This window comes from Saimiri boliviensis, chromosome 2 (assembly GCF_048565385.1).
Source record: "Saimiri boliviensis isolate mSaiBol1 chromosome 2, mSaiBol1.pri, whole genome shotgun sequence".
In the NCBI taxonomy this organism is placed as follows: domain Eukaryota; kingdom Metazoa; phylum Chordata; class Mammalia; order Primates; family Cebidae; genus Saimiri; species Saimiri boliviensis.
Genome location: NC_133450.1, coordinates 229,774,124 through 229,794,312, shown reverse-complemented (window position 1 = coordinate 229,794,312; position 20,189 = coordinate 229,774,124). Strand labels below are relative to the sequence as shown.

Below are 20,189 nucleotides of genomic sequence, written 5' to 3'. Positions count from 1 at the left end.
TGTGTGCCCCACAATATTAATGGTAATTCCTTAATATCTGATATTTTCTGAATATCTAAGAAATACCTTTTTTTTTTTTAACAGTTGGCTTGGTTTTTCAGGGTTTAAATTAATTTTATACATTGTATTTGATTGATATGTCTCATAATCTTTTAAAATCAAAAGTCTCCCTGTTCTTTGGTTTTGTTTTGTTTTTGATAGGTCTTTTTTAAAATGTTCTGCACTCTAGATTACAATGACTGTAGCCTGGAGTTATTTAACATATGAGTATATTCCTTACATTTTCTGTAGACTGATAAAACTGTGGTTTGATTAGATTTTGCCATTTTGTTTGTTTGTTTGTTTGTTTGTTTGGTCAAAAATATTTCATAGGCGGAGCTGGGGACTTCGTTTTGTGTCACTTAAGCTCATTGAGTTGAGGTGATCCATCCATTATAAATGTCCCCATCCACTTTTCACTTAGTGATTTAGCAGTCATTCATGACATTGCCTATATCTGTTATTTCATTAGGGATTGGAAAATAATAACATCTAATTTTCTTATTTTTTTTTCCTGTGTTTATTAGCTGTGAATCTTTTGTAATGAAGAACTTGTCACATAAACTATTTGATTAAATTTTACTCTTAAACAAATAGGGTTCAGGACATTTCTAGTGTCTTCACCCTTTCTTAATAAGGGCCAAATATTTTAAAATATTTTGGGAGCTTACTTGCACATATAATTACTTATTAAATATTATTTGGTAGGATGACAACATAGTTACCTGTGTAAGAATTATACATAATCCTAGAGTATCTGATGAAATGTAACAAAGCAAACAAAATACTTGTATCACAATCAGTAACACAGAATCGGTGTCTTATGGTGATTTAGAGTGGGCCCTGCAGTCAGACAGACCTGGATTTGCACATTAGCTCTGTCATTTACTGGCCCTAGGATACAAGTAAGTTACTTAATCTATTATGCTCTAGTTTCCTGTCTGTATTGAAATGATTCCTATAATTAGCACAATGCCTGTATTAATGTAATACAGTTTAAATAAGCAAGGTAGTAATGTGGGTGTGAATGATTCCTAGCTAATACCAAAAGTACATTCTTTATGCTTTCATTTATAAATGGTTTCTCCCCTTAATGGGTATGGTATTTTATAATTTATTTATTATGTAATGGCCATGATCTCCTATTTAAGATGTACTTTAGACTCTAGTATAATCAAGTTACCAATGTAAAATGTTCCCAGGGGAAATGAAATGAAGCATTTCAAAAGGATCTTTATGATATACCACATGGGGTATATCCAGAACCTTATAGAAATCAATGGATCTAAAACATCAGAGAAAAGATAAATTATCCATTATTTTTCTATTTCTACTTTAAGAAGAAAAGTTGATCTTTTACTTCATTTTACTCTAAAAAGAACCAGCCATTCATTGATCAAACTTTGTTTATCTTTATCACTTACCATTTTTAGTAATCTGAGGGTCTCCCTCTAATTAACTAAAACCCCGGACATCTAGAGCTTTCTGTTGTATTTCTTCCTCCCTTCAAACAATGTTCCACATTAACTGGGAAGAAGATTGAGGAAGGTTTTTATTTGAAGGGTTATGCTTCCTCTCCTTTTTAATTTTAGGTTTTGGATTTAAAACTGTTTATCTAGAAGGAAGCAGCTCAGGAGGTTATTTTAACTGTATCTTTTTGAGTTTCCCCATAGGTGTGGAAGTCATTACAAGGATTGACTTATAATTTAAAGTAGATGTAACTTCATTAGTGTCTGGGGACTTAAGCTTTTCTTCCTTCCCATCTCCTAAATTAAGCCACAGACTACTTTTGGAATTATTGTTGGTTGCAGTATTCTGTGTGGAAATATGAATGCTGGAAATACAAATTATTTATACTGAGAAATTTTAATTAACATAATACAAACTATGCATTTCAATACATCTAATATTTTAAAATTCTTTTGTAACATAAATTCACTCTGGTTTATAAGTGTTGTAGAACTTCAGAAATTTCTTTGTGGTAAAATTCTAAAAATAATTTATTTTTTATATAATGTATTTTTTTATAATTTATTTTGTATGTAATGACCATGATCTCCTACTTAAGATGTACTTTATACTCTATTATAACCAAGTTACCAAGTTTAGTGTAAAGTAGTCTGTACATTTTTACTAAATGTCATTTAAGAGTTATGTACAGATGACTTTACACCAAACTTTACGAGTAATCTGTTAATCTACTGGAAATATGAAACAAAGACAATGGGCGTTGGCATCCAAAAGAACTGGGTTCATATTCCAGCTTGACACTGTTGAAAAATAAACATCAACAGAAAAAAAAAATGTTCTATTTTAGGATTAGAAACTGTCAGGAGCATTTTTATTTAAACAGTTGTAAACAACTGCCAGTAGGGAGGAAGAGTTTCTGAAAGTACTCTAAGATTTTTACAATTTTGAATAAAGAATCATCTGTAGAAAGGAAAATCTTATGAGTTCATTGTAAATGATTGCATTTAAATTATTGTATTAGTTTTCTAGGGCTGTCATAACAAAGTACCACAAGTTACTGGGTGACTCAAAACAATAGAAATTTATTGTTTTATAGTTCCAGATGCTAGAAGTCCAAAATCAACTTGTCAGCAGGGCTGTGCTCCCTCTGAAACCTGTAAGGGCGCATCCTTCCTTGCTCTTCCTAGCTTCTGGGGGTTTGTTGGCAGTCTTTGGTGTTCCTAGGATTGCAGCTGTAGCATTTCAGTTTTTGCCTCCCTCATCATATGGCACTCTCTCCTTTTGTGTCTGTCTTCACATAGTCTTCTCTCTTCTTATGATGACACCAGTCTGTTGTATTAAGGGCCCACCTACTCCAGTATGACCTTGCCTTAACTAGTTACATCTGCAATGACCATGTTTTCCAATAAGGTCATATTTGGAGGTCGTGGGGGTCGGGACTTCAACATATCTTTTTGGACACAGTTCAACCCATAACAGTGATTAACTGCATGTACTTAGCAGTAAGCACAGTTTGTGATCTTTCATTCATTGTGTTCTGTTAGCTGTTTCTTCACTTTGCATAGTTTGCATAGTCTCACAAAAATTGACTTCTATCTACATACATAGAAGTTAATGTTTTGATGGCTCATGGTAGTCTCTAATAAAAGTTGACAAAGAAGCCTCTTTAGTAATGGTAAGAAACACATTACATTGAATGGCAAGTGGAATCTGCTACTTATGGTAGATAATACATGTAATGCAGTGAGTCTTGAGATCTTCCTAACATGATTAAATTAGCAGATTGTTTAGTGCCTTGGGAAGTAAGTATTTTGTCTCAGCTTTTAAATCACTTTTTAAATAGAAGGGATTTATAACCTGTGGAAATTAAACAGAGTAACCACAGGAAGTAGGGTTTACTTAGTTTCTCTTATATTAGATTGACTTCTGTTTTTTGAAATACATTTCTGAGATATATTTTACACGGTAAGTTATATATATCCAAAGTGTACCATTTGATGAAAATGGACATAGGCTGGGCTAAAAGCCTTTAGGCTTGGTAGGCACAGTGCCAAGGACTCACAGTACTTCTAGGGTCCCATAAAAATGTTTTAATTTCTTTAAAAATCATATAAAAATGAACTTTTAGGCTGAAGAAAATGTTTTAATCTATGATATTTAGTGCATTCATCTTTATACCAACACAGTTGTAAAATGCTATATGAATTTTAAATACTTTTTGGAGGGAGGGGCCCATTGAAGGCGAAGAAGTGTCTAGAGCCCATGAAAATCATAATGTGGGTGGGGCGTACTGGCTCAAGCCTGTAATCCCAGCACTTTGGGAGGCCGAGGTGGGTGGATCACAAGGTCAAGAGATTGAGACCATCCTGGTCAACATGGTGAAACCCCATCTCTACTCAAAATACAAAACATTAGCTGGGCATGGTGGCGCGTGCCTGTAATCCCAGCTACTCAGGAGGCTGAGGCAGGAGAATTGCCTGAACCCAGGAGGCGGAGGTTGCGGTGAGCCGAGATCGCGGTGAGCGGAGATCGCGCCATTGCACTCCAGCCTGGGTAACAAGAGCGAAACTCCGTCTCAAAAGAAAAAAAAAAAAAAAAAAAAGAAAATCATAATGTGATCCATGATATATGGCTAAATCTATGAAACTATCACTGCATCAAGCTAACATCTCTATCACCCCCAGAGGCTTTACTGTGTCCTTGGTAATTCTTTTCTTGCCTCTCCCATTTGGCCCTGTTATGGCTATGCCTCCTATTTCTGTAGGTTTGGTTACATGATCAGGAATTTTATATAAATGGAATCATAGTGTGTGTAATCTTTTTTTGTGGGGGGTTGGATCTAGCTTCTTCCATGTATTGTGATTATAAATTCGCTTATGTTTAATGTATCAAAAATTTAATTCTTTGAATTGCTGAGTAACAGTCACAGTTATATGGCTGTATTGTAATTTGTTTATCCATTCACCTATTAGCGGACATTTGGATTGTTTTTCGTTTTTGGCTGTTACAAATAAAGCTGCTGTGAATGTTTATTTGGATATATAAACATTCACAGACTTTTTATGGTCATATATTTTTTATTTCTGCTGAGTAGATATCTAGGAGTGAAATGGCTAGATCAATTGGTAGCTTTTCAAAAACACTGTCTTTCTATAATATGTTAGATCTTTTCTCTACTTGAACACACGGAGTACTATTATAAGTATTTTAATGTTTTCTAATGTTTATGTGAGGTCTACATCTGTTTTAATTGTTTTTTTTTTTTTTTCATCATTATGGGTCTTTTTTCCCTGCTTTTTGCATGACTGATATTTTTGATTGAGTGCCAGTCATTGTGAGTTTCACCTTGTTGAGTGCTGGATATTTTTATATTTCTGTAAATATTCTTGAGATTTGTTCTGGGATATGGTTAAGTTTGTCGGAATTAGTCTGATCTGTCTTTTCAGATTTGTTTGATGGGATCAGAGCACTGTTTAGGACTGATTATTCCCTGCTACTGGGAGGCAGAAGCCTTCTGCGCACTCTACCCCATTAATTACGGATTTCTGGTGTGATTGGTGGGAGCAGGCACTCTTCTCAGCCCTGTGTGAATACTAGATGTGGTTCTTCAGTCCTTTTGGATGGCTTTTCCCCGGCCTTGGTAGTTACTTCACACACATGTGCTGATCACTACTTTGCTGAATATTCAAACACAACTCTCTGAAAATCCCTGAGCCACTCTTTCTGTACAGCTTTCATTTTCTGGTATTCTGTGTTGTGAACTCTAACTGACTTGGTCTCCCTGGACTCTCCATGTCCTCAGTCAGGGACTTTGTGTGCTCAGCTTGGGGATCTGCCAGACTCTACTATGTTTGATTTCCCTCTGCTGTGGCTTGGTTGCTTTCTCAAAGTGTAGTATGCTGGAGCAATTATAGGGCCCATCTCATTTTTGCCATTTCTGTGGATCGCTGTCTTTCATTGATTGATATTCAGTATCTTAAACAGTCCCATTTGTCCATTAAAAAAATTATATCAAATGAGAGGGTATATCCAGTTTCTGTTACTCCCATCTTGTCTGGAAGTGAAGGTTCAGATAGCCTTCTCAAAGGGAGACTGACATTTCTAATTTCATAATTTCCTTTCTCAACAGGAGAATTATATTATTCATTCTGTTGCGTTGAGATTTTATGTGGCCCTAGGCATGTTATATTTCAGTTCTGTGGAACAAAATTGAAAATATATATATATATATATATATATATATATATATATATATATATATTTATTTATTTATATAAAAAGCACCTGTAACAGTGTCTGGCATTTGTTAGGTCTTGCTGAAGCAGTTTTCTTTTCCGTTTTAGTTTTTATAAATTGTAGTCTCATATGGAATTTCATTTAGTTTTGTGTTTAATTTTGACCAATTGAGAAGCCATCATTATTTTGATAGTTTTATATTCTCCTGTACATTTTATTGCTTAAGTGTAAAAGTATGGAAAGTTTCTTACTGATAATTCAATGCAATGAAAATTTAATACAAAATTTTATGTTTGTTTAATTTTATCTCACCATACCAACACTTCATATTGTTTTGAGGAGGTTACAGGTATGAATTTATAATATAAAAAATACTTCATAATTATTATTTTACAAATGTTATGAAGATTTACATGGTTGCTTTATTTTTGTCAAAAACCAAAATGTAGCTATTAAGAACTTCCTCTTAGTGGGCATTTGTAGAGCACTTACCCTGTGCCTCGTCCTGGATTTTTGTTTCAGATTTTGCTATGAACTTTACTTACCCATCTTAAGTCTTGTAATCTATTATGCTCTTCTTTACCTACAGCTAGTCATGCTGCTTCTCTTTTACTGCTGCTGTATGCAACTTACTTTATTGCCTCATTTTTGTTTTTAATTTCTTGAGCAGTTTTTTCTTAGGTATACTCTTTTATTACATTATGTAGATTGTAAAATTATCTGTGGAAGAGATAAGTTTGTTTTCTAATTTTGTACCCGTGAAGAACTTGCTACTGTGGTTATCAAGTAGGCATTCAACAAATGCTTAATGGTGAGTGAAATGATTGCTTCATAATATACACAGTTTTCATGCAAATTAATTGTAATTGTTGATGTATTACCAAGAGGTACCATAATATGTGTCTTACATTTTAAAAATTATTGAAATTAGGTGCCATTTTCTCAGTAACTGATTAAAAATAAACTATTTGAATTATAGGTTTTCCATGGTGATATTATGTGTATTTTTATAGCTGATTAATGGCAGTCGATTTCACTGTGTGTGACTATTTATGTTCAAATACAATTTAAATGCTTTCAATTTTGGGGGTGATTTCTTTGTCTTCTAAGGGACACTAACAGTTTTTGAGATATTAGTTAGGCTTCTTATTCATCTTGGTGCATCATAGCTGAAAAACGTTAAGGGGTCATACTTCTCCCCAACCTTCAAGTTCTAAAATATTTTACCTTTGTTATGGTCTTAAATAGGAGGAGATATAGCTTGATAGAATGGATATACTTTGAAGTCAGAAAGTGACAATATCTATAGAATTTTGTAGTTATGAATTTGTGTTAAAATTTGTTTTTAATTCCTTTGCAATTCAGGGCATATGATTCTTAATAGTGTGGTTTCCTTTGTTAACTCTCAGGTCAGATACAGAGGCTGATGGAATGGGTCCATTTATCTAACTTTTGACAAAAACTTATTAGACATTGTTAATTTCCTTCTTTTTCTCTCTCAAAATATTTTTTTGTTCACATCTATTGATATTTCAGTCTTTTTCATATCCAATTTTAAGCTGAAGAGAGAGATGCAGACAGATAAATACCAAGTGTAATTAAGAATAAACTTTGGAATAGATAATAGAATAATGACTTATTGAAAAAGATTGTATGAATTTACTATTGTAGATTAATTTTACTAGTTTTGTTGTTGTTTGTGTTTTCTTGTTGTGTTGACAGGGTTGCTTTAGACACTCTTGCTGCATTGCTAAAATCAAGTAAGTTTTTAAATACTAGAAATACTAGATACTATTTTTCTGAGAATTCTATTTACTATGTTAAAGAATCTAGAAATGTAGATTTAGACTATAGTTATAAAGCTGGTTTATAATATTCTAATGTCAAAAGGGACTTTTCCTTATAGTATTGTTGATGTGCATCATAACTAATGCCATATTATGTTTATTGAGCTATAATATATTTAGTACATTTATATGATTTAGTCAAGCACACTGATTGCCTATTTCTAAGTAATTTAGATAAACATAAAGATCCATTAGTAGAGGAAAATATGTATCATTTTTTGAAAGTGAAGCTAAATGTACTGAACTTTTACTATAAGAAATATCTTTAACAACTATCTCTGATTTTATGAATAACTTAGAACCCTACAAATTTTGTTTCTACCTTAAATGTGAGTTTATATAACTTTCAGAAAATGTGACTTAATATAAATTTACAGTCTAATTCATTTATAAAATAAAGCATTGTTTTCCTTATCAGACTTGAAGCATTGAAGTAGATATGTCTTATGCTTTTGGAGAGTAATCGTCTGTACTTATATATATATTTTCTCTCCAATATACTTAGTATCTTCATTTTAAATTTTTTTTTTTTTTGAGACAGAGTTTCACTCTTATTACCCAGGCTGGAGTGCAATGGCGCGATCTCGGCTCACCGCAACCTCCGCCTCCTGGGTTCAGGCAATTCTCCTGCCTCAGCCTCCCGAGTAGCTGGGATTACAGGCACGTGCCACCATGCCCAGCTAATCTTTTGTATTTTGAGTAGAGACGGGGTTTCACCATGTTGACCAGGATGATCTCGATCTCTTGACCTTGTGATCCACCCGCCTTGGCCTCCCAAAGTGCTGGGATCACAGGCGTGAGCCACCACTCCCGGCCTTAAATATTTTTTGAATGGCACTTCAGGGGTTGATCAGTTGATCAAATTAACATTTTGTTTAATCACAATAACATTTGGTCTTAACAATCTGTGTTGGCTGGTGGCTTTTATATGTCCCCACCCAACCCCACCCTCCACAAGGGAGACATAAGTAACAGACAGCTCATCAATAACTGTCTGTTAGGGGTAAGACAAACTTACCCTTATATTTGAATTACTAGAATTCTTATTTTTTAAAAATTATAGCAAATAATGAATTGATTGAAAATCTAATATTTGGTAATGATTTATAAAATTAAAAAAAATCACCTTAGGTATTAGTACCAAATAATAGAATTCTCATTTGACAATTTTATTTTTCAAACAAAGTATATGACACTCAGATTAGTTGTGTAGCTTTATTTTCATTTATGATGTGGTAAGCTTTAGACCAAGATCACAATATGTGGATTAATTTCAGAAGATATTTTTGGCCTTGCTTTGATGGGTCCTGACTTTGTGGTTCAAACTGTAAAACGATTAATTCTTAATATGGGCACATACTTTTGATTTGGAGTAGATTAGAATAGCTATTAAAACTAAACTTTTATTAAAGCTTACTAATTTTCAGGATCACTGATGGCAAAGTCATTAATTCTAAGCTAGTAAAAGCTAAAACTCATAAGTTTCAAGTATTTTATAGAAATCAATTAATACATGGTGACTGTAATTTAGCATTTTCAGTTTTTAGTAGTAGTCTCCTTTTTATTCCCTCTCTTCTTTTTCAAAAAGTGTGGTGAGGCAAACGTATCTGTTTATTCCATCAGAATAAAAAAATAGTAACTGAAAGGAGAATGACTTCAGTTTATATTTAATATATTTTCAGATGACACGGCACTAAATAGGATGAAAATTGAATAATGCAAAATAATATTTAGTGGCACACTGCATATTTTTAAACAAATCATGGCATTTTGGAGCATTCTCATTTATTTTTCAAAATGTTTTTGGCTTCAGGGGGAGGAGCAATCATTTTCTTTAAAAGGATAAATTAGACTTTAGAGGGAAGAAGAGACATAGGCTAATTGGAAGTTTGGTATCCTGAATACATGAATAACGTTCCCTTTTCTAATATTTTATTTGTGCTCAGTGCCGGTTGCATGTAGCTTCATTGACTTCCTTTAAGGGACACTCAGCACCTGTGTTTGAATTATGGGCAAGTTTCGCACTTGATCTTTCATAAAGAATTTTAATATTTCCCATAAATACCGTTTAGGCTATTGGGAGTTGTGGTGGAAACACACAAGGTTTGTAATAGGAATTACAGTGATCCTAATGGCTTTTAACAAAATCACATTCACAGCTAGTAAACTAAAGGCTGACTTCCAACTGGTGTAAACAAAGTGTGTATTCATTTAAAATGTATGAAGCTTTACTTGGTCAAAACAATGAAAGTGATTTTGTAAATAGCCACAGCCTTAGCATACTAGCTATTCTAGACATAATAGAGGGTTTAAAGCCTTCACCTAAGAAGTCTTTTCCCTAGCTCTAGTGTCTTCTGCCTGTCTAATGTCAGAACATAGTTCTGAAAGGGAATTAATAAGTTTATCTCATAAATTAATAAGTTTATGTTTTAGGTTTGTATTAGTATATTTCGAAACTGTAGTAATTCAGGCAACTAAAATCAGTGGAGCCTTACTATTGCATTATCTTAGTGTCCATACTTTGAACCTAGTGGTTATTTTGTAGGTAAATTTGAGATTAAGAAGACACTAATATTTTCTTTAATTAAGCAACCTCAGATGGATGTTGAACATTATCTTGTGCTCCTTATATAATTAACCCAGCAGAGTAGCATTGGGTGACTTGGTATATTGCTCTGAAATTATTGCCTTGCCACTATCTTAGTGAAATGCATCCTGTGGTTAATAATTTTAAATACAAATAAAATAATAAAATTAAGGCAAATGTGGATTTATTTGTTAATTCTACTCCATAAACTTGAGTATTTACAAAAAGCTTTAGTGTAGTTGCTATTACAATAAAAATTGAATGACTAGAAAGCCAGAAAGCACTATTTTCTAATCATGTAATGCTCCTTACATTTCATTTACTAAAAAAGTTATATAAGTATTTTAAAATTAGCACTGTTATAGTATGAATATTTATATAATTGTGGAGTAATTGGAGCAATTAATTTTAGTGGAAACAAAATTTGCAATAGAAGCTACAATTCAATAGGGTTTATTTCAGTGGGAACATAAAGTTTATAATAGAAATTATAAAAATAATAGTGGATCTTCTAAAAATCACATTCACATCTAGTAAGTAGAAAGCGTATACATTTCATTTGGTGTAATGAAAATCATTGCATTCATAAATTTTTAAATACATGAAGCTTTTGTTAGTAAACAAAAGCATTTAAAAAGTTATAACTTTAATTTTATTAAAGACATTTTGATATTTATAAATTGTGAAACAGTACACAGGCAGGTTTTGGAAGAGATTGCAGTTTGCTCTCTGAAACTTCATATTTATTTTGTTAGAAAACATTTAAATATGTGGTTGTCATTTGTTTTAGAAAAAAAATCATAAGCATCTATCACAATATTGAGGTAATATTTTAAATTTGATTTACTGTACCACACCCTCTCTTGTCATTTAAAAAGTATTCTTTCTCAATTTTCTTTTGTTAAAGAAACAAATGCCAGGAGAGCTGTAGACAGAGGATATGTCCAAGTGCTTTTAACAATTTATGTAGATTGGCACCGCCATGATAATCGGCATAGAAACATGCTCATTCGAAAAGGAATTTTACAGAGTTTAAAAAGTGTTACAAACATCAAGTTGGGAAGAAAAGCATTTATTGATGCCAATGGGATGAAAATTCTGTATAACACTTCACAAGTGAGTTATTTTCTTATTATCTTGATTATGTACTAATGATATGATTTGGTTGTTAAGAAAACTGAATTAATGTACAAGTAGAAACACATACACATGATAAATACATTTTTTGAAAATCTTAAAACCAAAAGACACAATTATTTCTCACATGTGACCTCAGGCTTAGCTGGAGGAAATGGTCAGAGCACAGTTCTGCGATGTGAGATTTCCCTCCAAAGGCAAAAGGAAGAAGTAGAAATTCACCCACTTAGCAAGAGGAGATTCCATGAAGCCATGCTTTCTAGGATGTGTAGTTGGCTGTACTCAGTGTTGTATTCCCCTTTCATGAGGTATCTGTGGAACTTTTATAGTCTGTAGAGCAGTTCTGTTGTCTGTGAGTGTTCCGCATGTTTTCCTGCTGGATAGAGGCTTTTTTGTATAGAGAATGTACAAAAATGACACCTGAAACTGGGAATGCCAGATCTGCCAGCTGTTATAAGCATGAACATTTTTGACAATATATTTAGTGAGATCCTTTCTAGCATCTGTGTTGACTGTCAGCCATGGGGGATGGGGATGTTGCAATGCAACCCCTGCTCCCCCCTTTTTAAAAGAAAACTATATTATTAGAAAGAAATCTGTCTTTTTGAAAATATCAGCCAGTTATCTTGGTTGTGCATTCCTGGTCTTACACATGATCAACACAGTCTATTTTTTATATGACAAGAGTTAAGATATCTGAACACATATTTTATGTTTACCTTAGTTCTTTTGTTTTCTAGATCAATCATATGCACTTGTTTTTACTTTTCCTAGTGTAGACAGCGATGGATAGTTTATCTATGAGAAAGAGTTAGGTGACTGGTTTATGCCACTTAACATTTCTAAGCCTTAATTTCTCATTTGTTTTGACAGGTCAGATGTGAAAACATATATGGAAACTTTTACAGTGTGTCAAAGTACCATCTAAATGTCAATTGTCACTAATAATACTGTTGTTATATGACAGTTTCATATCCTGTGTCCCTTAACCCTTCTCAAGACTAGATACCAGGACAGCAAGTCAGACTCTTAAAACTATATTGTGATATTCAGGCTATCCTTTTATAAAGTGAATAGCCAACTTATGAGAGGTGTTATTGCACCTCTCTGAGAAAGGTTTGGTCAAATGCATTTTTTTTTTAAATATCTTACACCTTTTAAGTTTTCTTGCTTAATTCCTTTTTCCATTTTTCCCTTAAATTGTATGTCCTAGGCTTGCTAAGTGTCCCCCACATTACTCCAAAGATGATACAGATTTCTGCTTACAATATTTAAGGAAAAGTTCTTCTCAATTAGCCACATGAGGTTCTTATTTACAGATAGATAATTCTGAATTATAAAGCTATTTTGTAACTATTCTGTGTTAAAATATTGGTTTTTGAGATACGTATTTCTAGAAAATTATTAATGTCTTACTTTCTGAAATAAAGTCAAATTGGTTTAGTTATTCATCAAAAAAATTACTTTTTCTTCTTTTTTTTAAAAAACAGGAATGTCTGGCAGTCAGGACTCTTGATCCTCTTGTCAATACCTCCAGTCTGATAATGAGGAAGTGTTTCCCAAAAAATCGACTGCCACTCCCAACGATTAAAAGTTCTTTTCATTTCCAGTTGCCTGTTATTCCTGTGACTGGTCCTGTGGCTCAGCTCTACAGCTTACCCCCGGAAGGTAGGATCACAGGGTCACGGCCGATTTTTGTGGGTTCTTAGAACTATGTGACGCTGTCATTTTTCTTTTAACTAATGTCTAACTCTTCAGCAAAGGAAGGCCTTAATGAACATGATACACATTCACATTTTATTTTACTTAAGTATTTCTTTAAATATAAGAAATTGGAGGCTAGTAATTAAGTGAAGTAGTGTGGGATGTGTTGTATATATGTAAAGGTGAATTGTGAAATAATTAAGCTTCATATGGGAACATTATTTGATAGCTTATGTACTTTTTTTTTGTCTTTTTTTTTTGAGACAGAGTCTTGCTCTGTTACCCAGGCTGGAGTGCAGTGGCGCGATCTCAGCTTACTGCAACTTCTGCCTCCTGGGTTCAAGCAGTTTTCCTGCCTCAGTCTCCTGAGTAGCCAGGATCACAGGTGTATGCCACCACTCCTGGGTAATTTTTGCATTTTTGGTAGAGATGGGTTTTCACCATGTTAGCTAGGCTGCTCTCAAACTTCTGACCTCACGTGATGTGCCTGCCTCGGTCTTCCGAAGTGCTGGGATTATAGCCGTGAGCCACACACCCCACCCAACTTATGTACGTCTTTAAAGTAGAAAAATACAAACATTAAATAAATGTTTAGGTAATTATGTTTGGGTTTATATCTGTAGCTTTTCTGTGAAATTTTTTTCTTAAGTTAAAAAAAATCTAATCACTAAAATTACTATGGTTTTATGCTTAACAAAAACTTGCACATGACTTATTTGGATGAAAATATGAAATTATCTGAGGTAGGCTGTTTGTCATTTTCCATATAATACTGTAGGTATGTAGTAGAGGAAGTAAGAGTTTAAGTTTATTTATATGGGAAAGAAGAATTTCTTTGATAACATCTACCAAAGTGAAAGAGAGAAAGTAGTCCCGGCTTTTAATACAATTTTCATAGTGTTTTCTTATCAGTTGATCCTTTTTTTGAAAAAAAAACTTAAAGTTTCTTTATATGTAAAAATTCTTATTTGAAACAAGTGTTTTAAAACAATTTTCCAGTAATTGTATTAGATTCATTATTCTTGATATAAATTTATTAATGGTATATGTCATAGGGTACACTCATGATTTTATTTTTAAGATATGAAATTATTAAAACACAAGTCGATGCAAAATATCAAAATGGATTATTCAGAAACCTCCTTTAAAATATTTAAAAGTCTAAGGCTAAGTCTAGGACTAATGAGTAAGAAAGCTAATTAAAAACAATGGTCCAATACCCTTTTCCCCATTCTGTTTGAAATTACCAACAGACTTTTATAGGAGAAAATCTGTACTAAATCTGTAAACTAGATACGAGGAGCATAGAACAAACACAGAACATGCAAGAAATGTGGTAGAGCTGTGAGTAAATGCAGGAACAGCATTAAGCTTCCATTCCCTCTTCTAGAAATGTGTTATCTTCAGCTAAAGTTGAGGTGCCATTAGCAGCTAATTTGGAGGGACATTCAGGGAGCAGTTGGAATCCCTTTCTCTCTTATATCTCAGTGTAAGATTATGGGGGTTAAGTGGTGGTTTTAATTGGTGGAAAACTGGTGAGACTTCCCTATGTTGCGGCCAGTAGTAACACCAGGAAGGAGGTAGGATATGCCCCAATGAGTTCTTTATTCAGTGTCTGGATTGATGGATAGAGAAAGTACAGTAAATTCACCAAACATGGGACAAATGAGAAGCTGTATTTTTCTTTTGGTTCCTTTTATCACTGCTTCTCAGACCAGTGCATCGCTGGACTAGAAATGCATATTTACATTGACTGACAAGCCTCCATGATTCAGATGAGAGAGGAGGATTCTAATAGCAACTGTATAGGCACTAGGAAAATACCCTCATTCTGTTTTCCATTATTCCTTCCTTCTTCTCTTTCTTCCTTCCTCCATACCCACTGTATTGCCCAGGCTGGTCTTGAACTCCTGAGCTCAAGAGATCCTCTAACCTCAGCCTCCCAAGTAACCGGGACTACAGGCCCTTGCCACTGCTTTGTTTTCCATTATTTTCTCACATATCAGGCTTCATTACATGTTTCACAGTCTTTATTATTATTTACCTTCCTCAGCTGGAATGTAAGTTCACAAGGATAAAAGTCTAAGGCTAAGGATCGGTCTGAACTCTTTTACTCACACCATTTCTGACCCCAAATTTGTGACTTTGGCCCACACCAACCAATTCTCCCTATCTCCGGACATCAGCTGGGTGTTCTATAATTCAGTTCAATTCTGACACTGAACACTTGGAGTTAATACAGACCCCACTGGTTAAGGGTTTAGTCCCACAGGACTGCCCTGACTTCAGATAACAATTACAAGTTTGGACTACCTGTATTTCTGACCTACTGGTAATAAAGTTGATGGGGTTGGGAGTTTCCGTGACCTGTTCCTCAAGTTTAATAATTTGCTAGAATGGCTCACAGAACTCAGGAACACTTTACTTTTGGTTATGAGTTTATTATAAAGGATGCAACTCAAGAGCAGCCAGATGGAAATGATGCATAGAGCCAGGTATAAGAGAAGGGGTGTGGGGCTTCCATGCCCTCTCCAGGCATGCCACCCTTCCAGCACCATGATGTGTTCACCAACCCAGAAACTCTGAGCTTTTACACCATTGTTTAGGGTTTTTATGGGAGTTCCATTACATAAGCATGCTTGCTGAAATATAAGGCTATTTTTGATAAAATCAGTCTCCAGCCCCTCTGTCTCCAGAGTTGAGGAGTGTGACTGAGGTTCCAACTGTCTAATCATGCCTTGATCTTTCTAGTGACCACCAGCCTCTATCCTGAAGCTATCAAGGGGACCACCAAAAGTCATATCATTAAAACAAAAGACATTTCTCTACTTTAGAAATTCCAAGGGATTTAGCAGCTGTGTGCCAGGAACCTGGGACAAAGATCAAACATATATTACAAAAGGGCTGTTGTTTTTTTCATTCTATCTTCAGCATCCATTAGATTGCATGGGACATAATAAGTGCATTTAATATTTGTTGAATGAATGAGTGTAGCTGGCCTTGATACTTACTGTCATGAATGTTAAATGGTATTATCTATGGAGATTTGAAGAAAAGGGTTTTGACTCAAGATTTCTGAACCTTTATTAGTTGTCACTAGGGTGACATATTCTTAGGTATGTTTGGGTAGAGAAGAATATTATCCAGGTATGCCCTTCATGAAGTAATTATGTAAAATATTATATGATGATGTCAAGAATGTAGACGTTACCTAAGAGTTTTTGTATCAAACATTATAATCTGTTAACTATGTAATAATAAATAGTCATTATAGTATTATTATTAAACATATCAAGTAATTATTGGCAAAAGGTACATAATACAGTTATTATAAAGTGGATATTTACAAAAATAAGCTAAAATTTATATCACTGGATTTCCTAATATTATACTGTTCTTGCATTTCTAAAATGAAAATTATACAGATAGTCCAAATATATATTCATCAAATGTAAAAGTAACATCTGGAACAGAGCTCTTTAAACAGGAGTCCATTGAGTCATAGAAATACATGGATAGCCTTTGGAGACGATGGATACTTTGAAAACTGATGTAAATTTACAGGGATCCATTATGCTGTGTAAAAGTGAGGAAATTTAAAAGATGCATCCTTAGAGCACGACATGCTAAGCAAGGACAAGCAAATCAGTTTCATTAATAAGTCTAAATGGATGAAATACTCCCATTAAAGGAAAGAGACTCCCAGATTGGGCTAAAAAACAAAATCCAACTATCTGGTATATATGAAGTCTCTTAAGACAGCAGAGTAGAAAGCTTGAAAGTAAACAGATTGGCAAATATGTGTCATTCCCTAGCCCTAAAGAGGTGAGAAGGAAAGTATTACCGTTGCATAAAATACAAGTACAGAATAAAAAAGTGTTAAAACAAGGCAGTGAAGATTATTTTATGCAAGCTACATGTGCCAAATACTAAAAGTAAATACAACTATAATCATTTGAATAACAGAGAGACATTGGTAGAAACATTGTTGGTGGTTGATTTTAATATGCCTTTACATTCTTGGCAAAGTAAATAGAGGTGGTTAAATCAATCTAAATAGCTGTTAAAGGTAACTCCTGCGAATACATTTGAATACACAATTGACCCTAAAACAACTTGGGGATTAGCAGTATCGACTTTGTGCAGTTGAAAATTTGCCTAGAGCTTTTGACTCCTCCAAAACTTAACTACTAGTAACTGTTGACCCGAAACCGTACTGCTAACATAAACAGTGCATATTTTGTAGTTACATGTATTATATTCTGTACAACAAAGTAAGCTAGACAAAAGAATATGTTATTTAAAAAGTCATAAGGAAGGAAAAACATTACTATGCATTAAGTGAAAGTGGTTTTCATAAAGGTTTACATTCTTGTCTACACATCGATGAGATTGACGAGGATGAGGAAGAGAAGGGGTTGGTTTCGCTGTCTGAGGAGTGACAGAGGCAGAAGAAAATCTCTGTATTAATGGACCTGCACAGTTCAAACTTACATTGTTCAAGGGTCACTGTGTGATTGAAATGGACAATATTTTAGGAAAATATGATAACTAATGATGACTTAAATAGTAAAAAACTTAAAATTGAAAAAATCAAGTTTATTTAGTGAAGACACCAAATGCTGATGGCTTCAGAGATTAGTTTTCCCAAACTTTCAGGAAGTTTTCCTATCCTTTATTTTCCAGAGCATAGAAAAAAATAAAAAAGGAAAGTTTAGAAGCTAGCATGATGCTGAAAACATAACCTGGTAAGATTAATTTGAAAAAACCTACAGATTCCTCTCACTCATGAAAATAAATATAAAAATCCTAAAGTATTAGGAAATTGAGTTAAGTAGTATTATTTATATGTAGGACACCTTGACCAAGTAAAGATGATTTTTAACAAAGTAAGTTTATTGCCATATTAAGACTTTAATTAGTAAAATGTATTACCAGTAGATGAGAAGAACAAAACCCAATGATTATCGCAGTTAATGCCCTGAAAAGATTTCATAAAAATCCTATCAATCAGTCTAGAAAAATTTCTTAAGGAAACCAGGAATATTTCCTAAATAAGCTACCTCTTAAATAGTAATGATAATAGCAAGTGTCATAAATAGTAATGAAATGGTAGAGGATGCCTCTCTGAACCATTATTATTTACCATAGTTTTGAAAACTCTAGCTAAATCAGTAAGATAGGGAAAAGAAAGGTCTTACCCATTAAAAGAGTGAAATAAATTTATCAGTATCTGTGGAGGATATTACTGTCTGTTTAGAAAATCCAAGCAAATCAATTGTAAAAAACATGGCTTACGCAAAAGAAAAGTTCAGTAAAGTACGATTTACAAGAAAAATTAATAAAATTAAATAGGCTTCCTCTGTGTGTGTGTGTGTATGTATCAACAAAAATCAGTTCGAAAGCAGATCACGATCACATTTATAGGCACAATGTACAGACTCATTCCTTCTAATGACTACATCACATAATTGTAGTACAATTTATCTAACTGTTTTCCTACTGATAGACATTTAAGTTGTTTCCTGTATTTCTGTTTTTACTATAAATAAGCCAGCCAAGGACATTTTGAAAGTCAGAATTTTGATATATATTCCCTGGTTTTAATTTGATTGGCTATAATAATTAATATTGTTAATTATTGGTACTGGTATAATGAATGGATCTTTGAAATAGCAGAGAAGGTCTGAGACATGCTAAGCTATCTTCCATTTCACATCTGGAGTATAAATCCAAAGGAAAACATCTTCTTAAGGAAAATATTTGAAGGGTTTGACTAAAAATTAAAAACATGTTTTCTCTCTGATGATGAACTGCATTTTCTCCTCTCGCTATCCAAGCAGTCATTTTTCCTATTTGCAATAGGCTTTTCTTAAATTCAATCCCTTTCTTTTTTCCTAGGAGTTATTTTTTTCCTTCTCTTCTTCCAAATGTCAGTTCTTTGCTTGTTTAACCATGACCAACTGCTGTTAAAGCATAAGTATAAATAGGCCCAACTTACCATGTGAAATATGAGTACTTTATTTTTTGCTGTCTGTTTCTAAGAATTTGAGGTGATTTGTTTTTAAATTTGTATTTGTTTTAGTTAGGGTCGACTAAGCTGCTGTTACAAAGAGACCCAGTAGCACAGGCCCTCAAGCAACAGCAGTAATAACCATTTGTATAACACATACTCTTTGCCTGACACTTTGCTTATATTAACTCCTCTAATTCTCACAAAAACACTGTGAGTAGGTATCTCCATTTTATAGACAAAGAAATGAAGATACAAAGAATTTATGTAACTTGTTCAAAGTCAAACAGCTAGTAAGTTAGGGAGCTAGGATTTGAATTCAGGTATTCTGTCTCTAGAACCCTATGCTATCCTGCTACAAGATAGAATTTTTTCCTCTCACATAGCCATTCAGAAGATAGACAGTTGGTCTTAGGCAGTAGACCTCTACTGGGATCATCAAAGGAAATAGGTTGCTTTTATTGTGTTTTTAACCATCTCCTATGGTTTCCTCATGTGGAAGATGAGAATGGAAAAAAATGGAGAGGATAATTTTCTTTTTAAAGAATGTGACCTAGAATTCATCACTTTGCCTCATATACCATTGGCCCAAAATTGGTCATATATATGGTTATGACTACTGCAAGGGAGTCTGGAATCTCCATAGCTAAAATTCAGGGTCTCAATTACTAAAAGGAAAGGGAGGAGAACAAATATTAAGGGGGACAGTTAGTAATCACTGCTATAAGTCACATTGGAAGTGGAAGTAAAAAAGAGTTTGGAAAAATAGCTTTTAAAAATATTTTCTGCTTTGTTTAAAAGCATTATTTATGTGAGAATTCTCCAAGTACTCTCTGACTCTTCATCCCTTGTCTCTCCTATATCCATGGTCCCATGTCTTTTTACATTCTACTCCCTGAGATACTCTTTTTTCATTCTTATTTCTGCTATAATGGTCTAGACATTGTTGGTTTTTTTTTCCTCCTATTGGTTGGTCGATTTCCATCCATGTGCTGTCTCTCTCACCTCTTAACATTGAATTAGGCCATTCTCCTCTTGAAAATCCTTACTGCTTGTCTTCTTCATGTTGAAAGTCAAAACTACTTCGCCTACTATATTACATACTTCGTTTTTTAATTCTTTGTTCTCCTTTCAGTACTTTTATAAGCATCCTCTT

At 33.7% G+C, this 20,189-nt stretch overlaps 1 protein-coding gene across 6 annotated transcripts in view; it reads left to right on the top strand.

The window, feature by feature from the left end:
• Window positions 1-20,189, top strand: part of AGTPBP1 (ATP/GTP binding carboxypeptidase 1) — a 175,934-nt gene that overhangs the window by 67,334 nt on the left and 88,411 nt on the right. For all 6 annotated transcript variants that reach the window (XM_039475080.2, XM_039475079.2, XM_039475078.2 and 3 more), the window contains 3 exons: window positions 7,468-7,505; window positions 11,087-11,295; window positions 12,807-12,984. In XM_039475080.2, coding sequence (XP_039331014.1) covers window positions 7,468-7,505; window positions 11,087-11,295; window positions 12,807-12,984 — 425 coding nt within the window. The remainder of the gene's footprint in view (window positions 1-7,467; window positions 7,506-11,086; window positions 11,296-12,806; window positions 12,985-20,189) is intronic.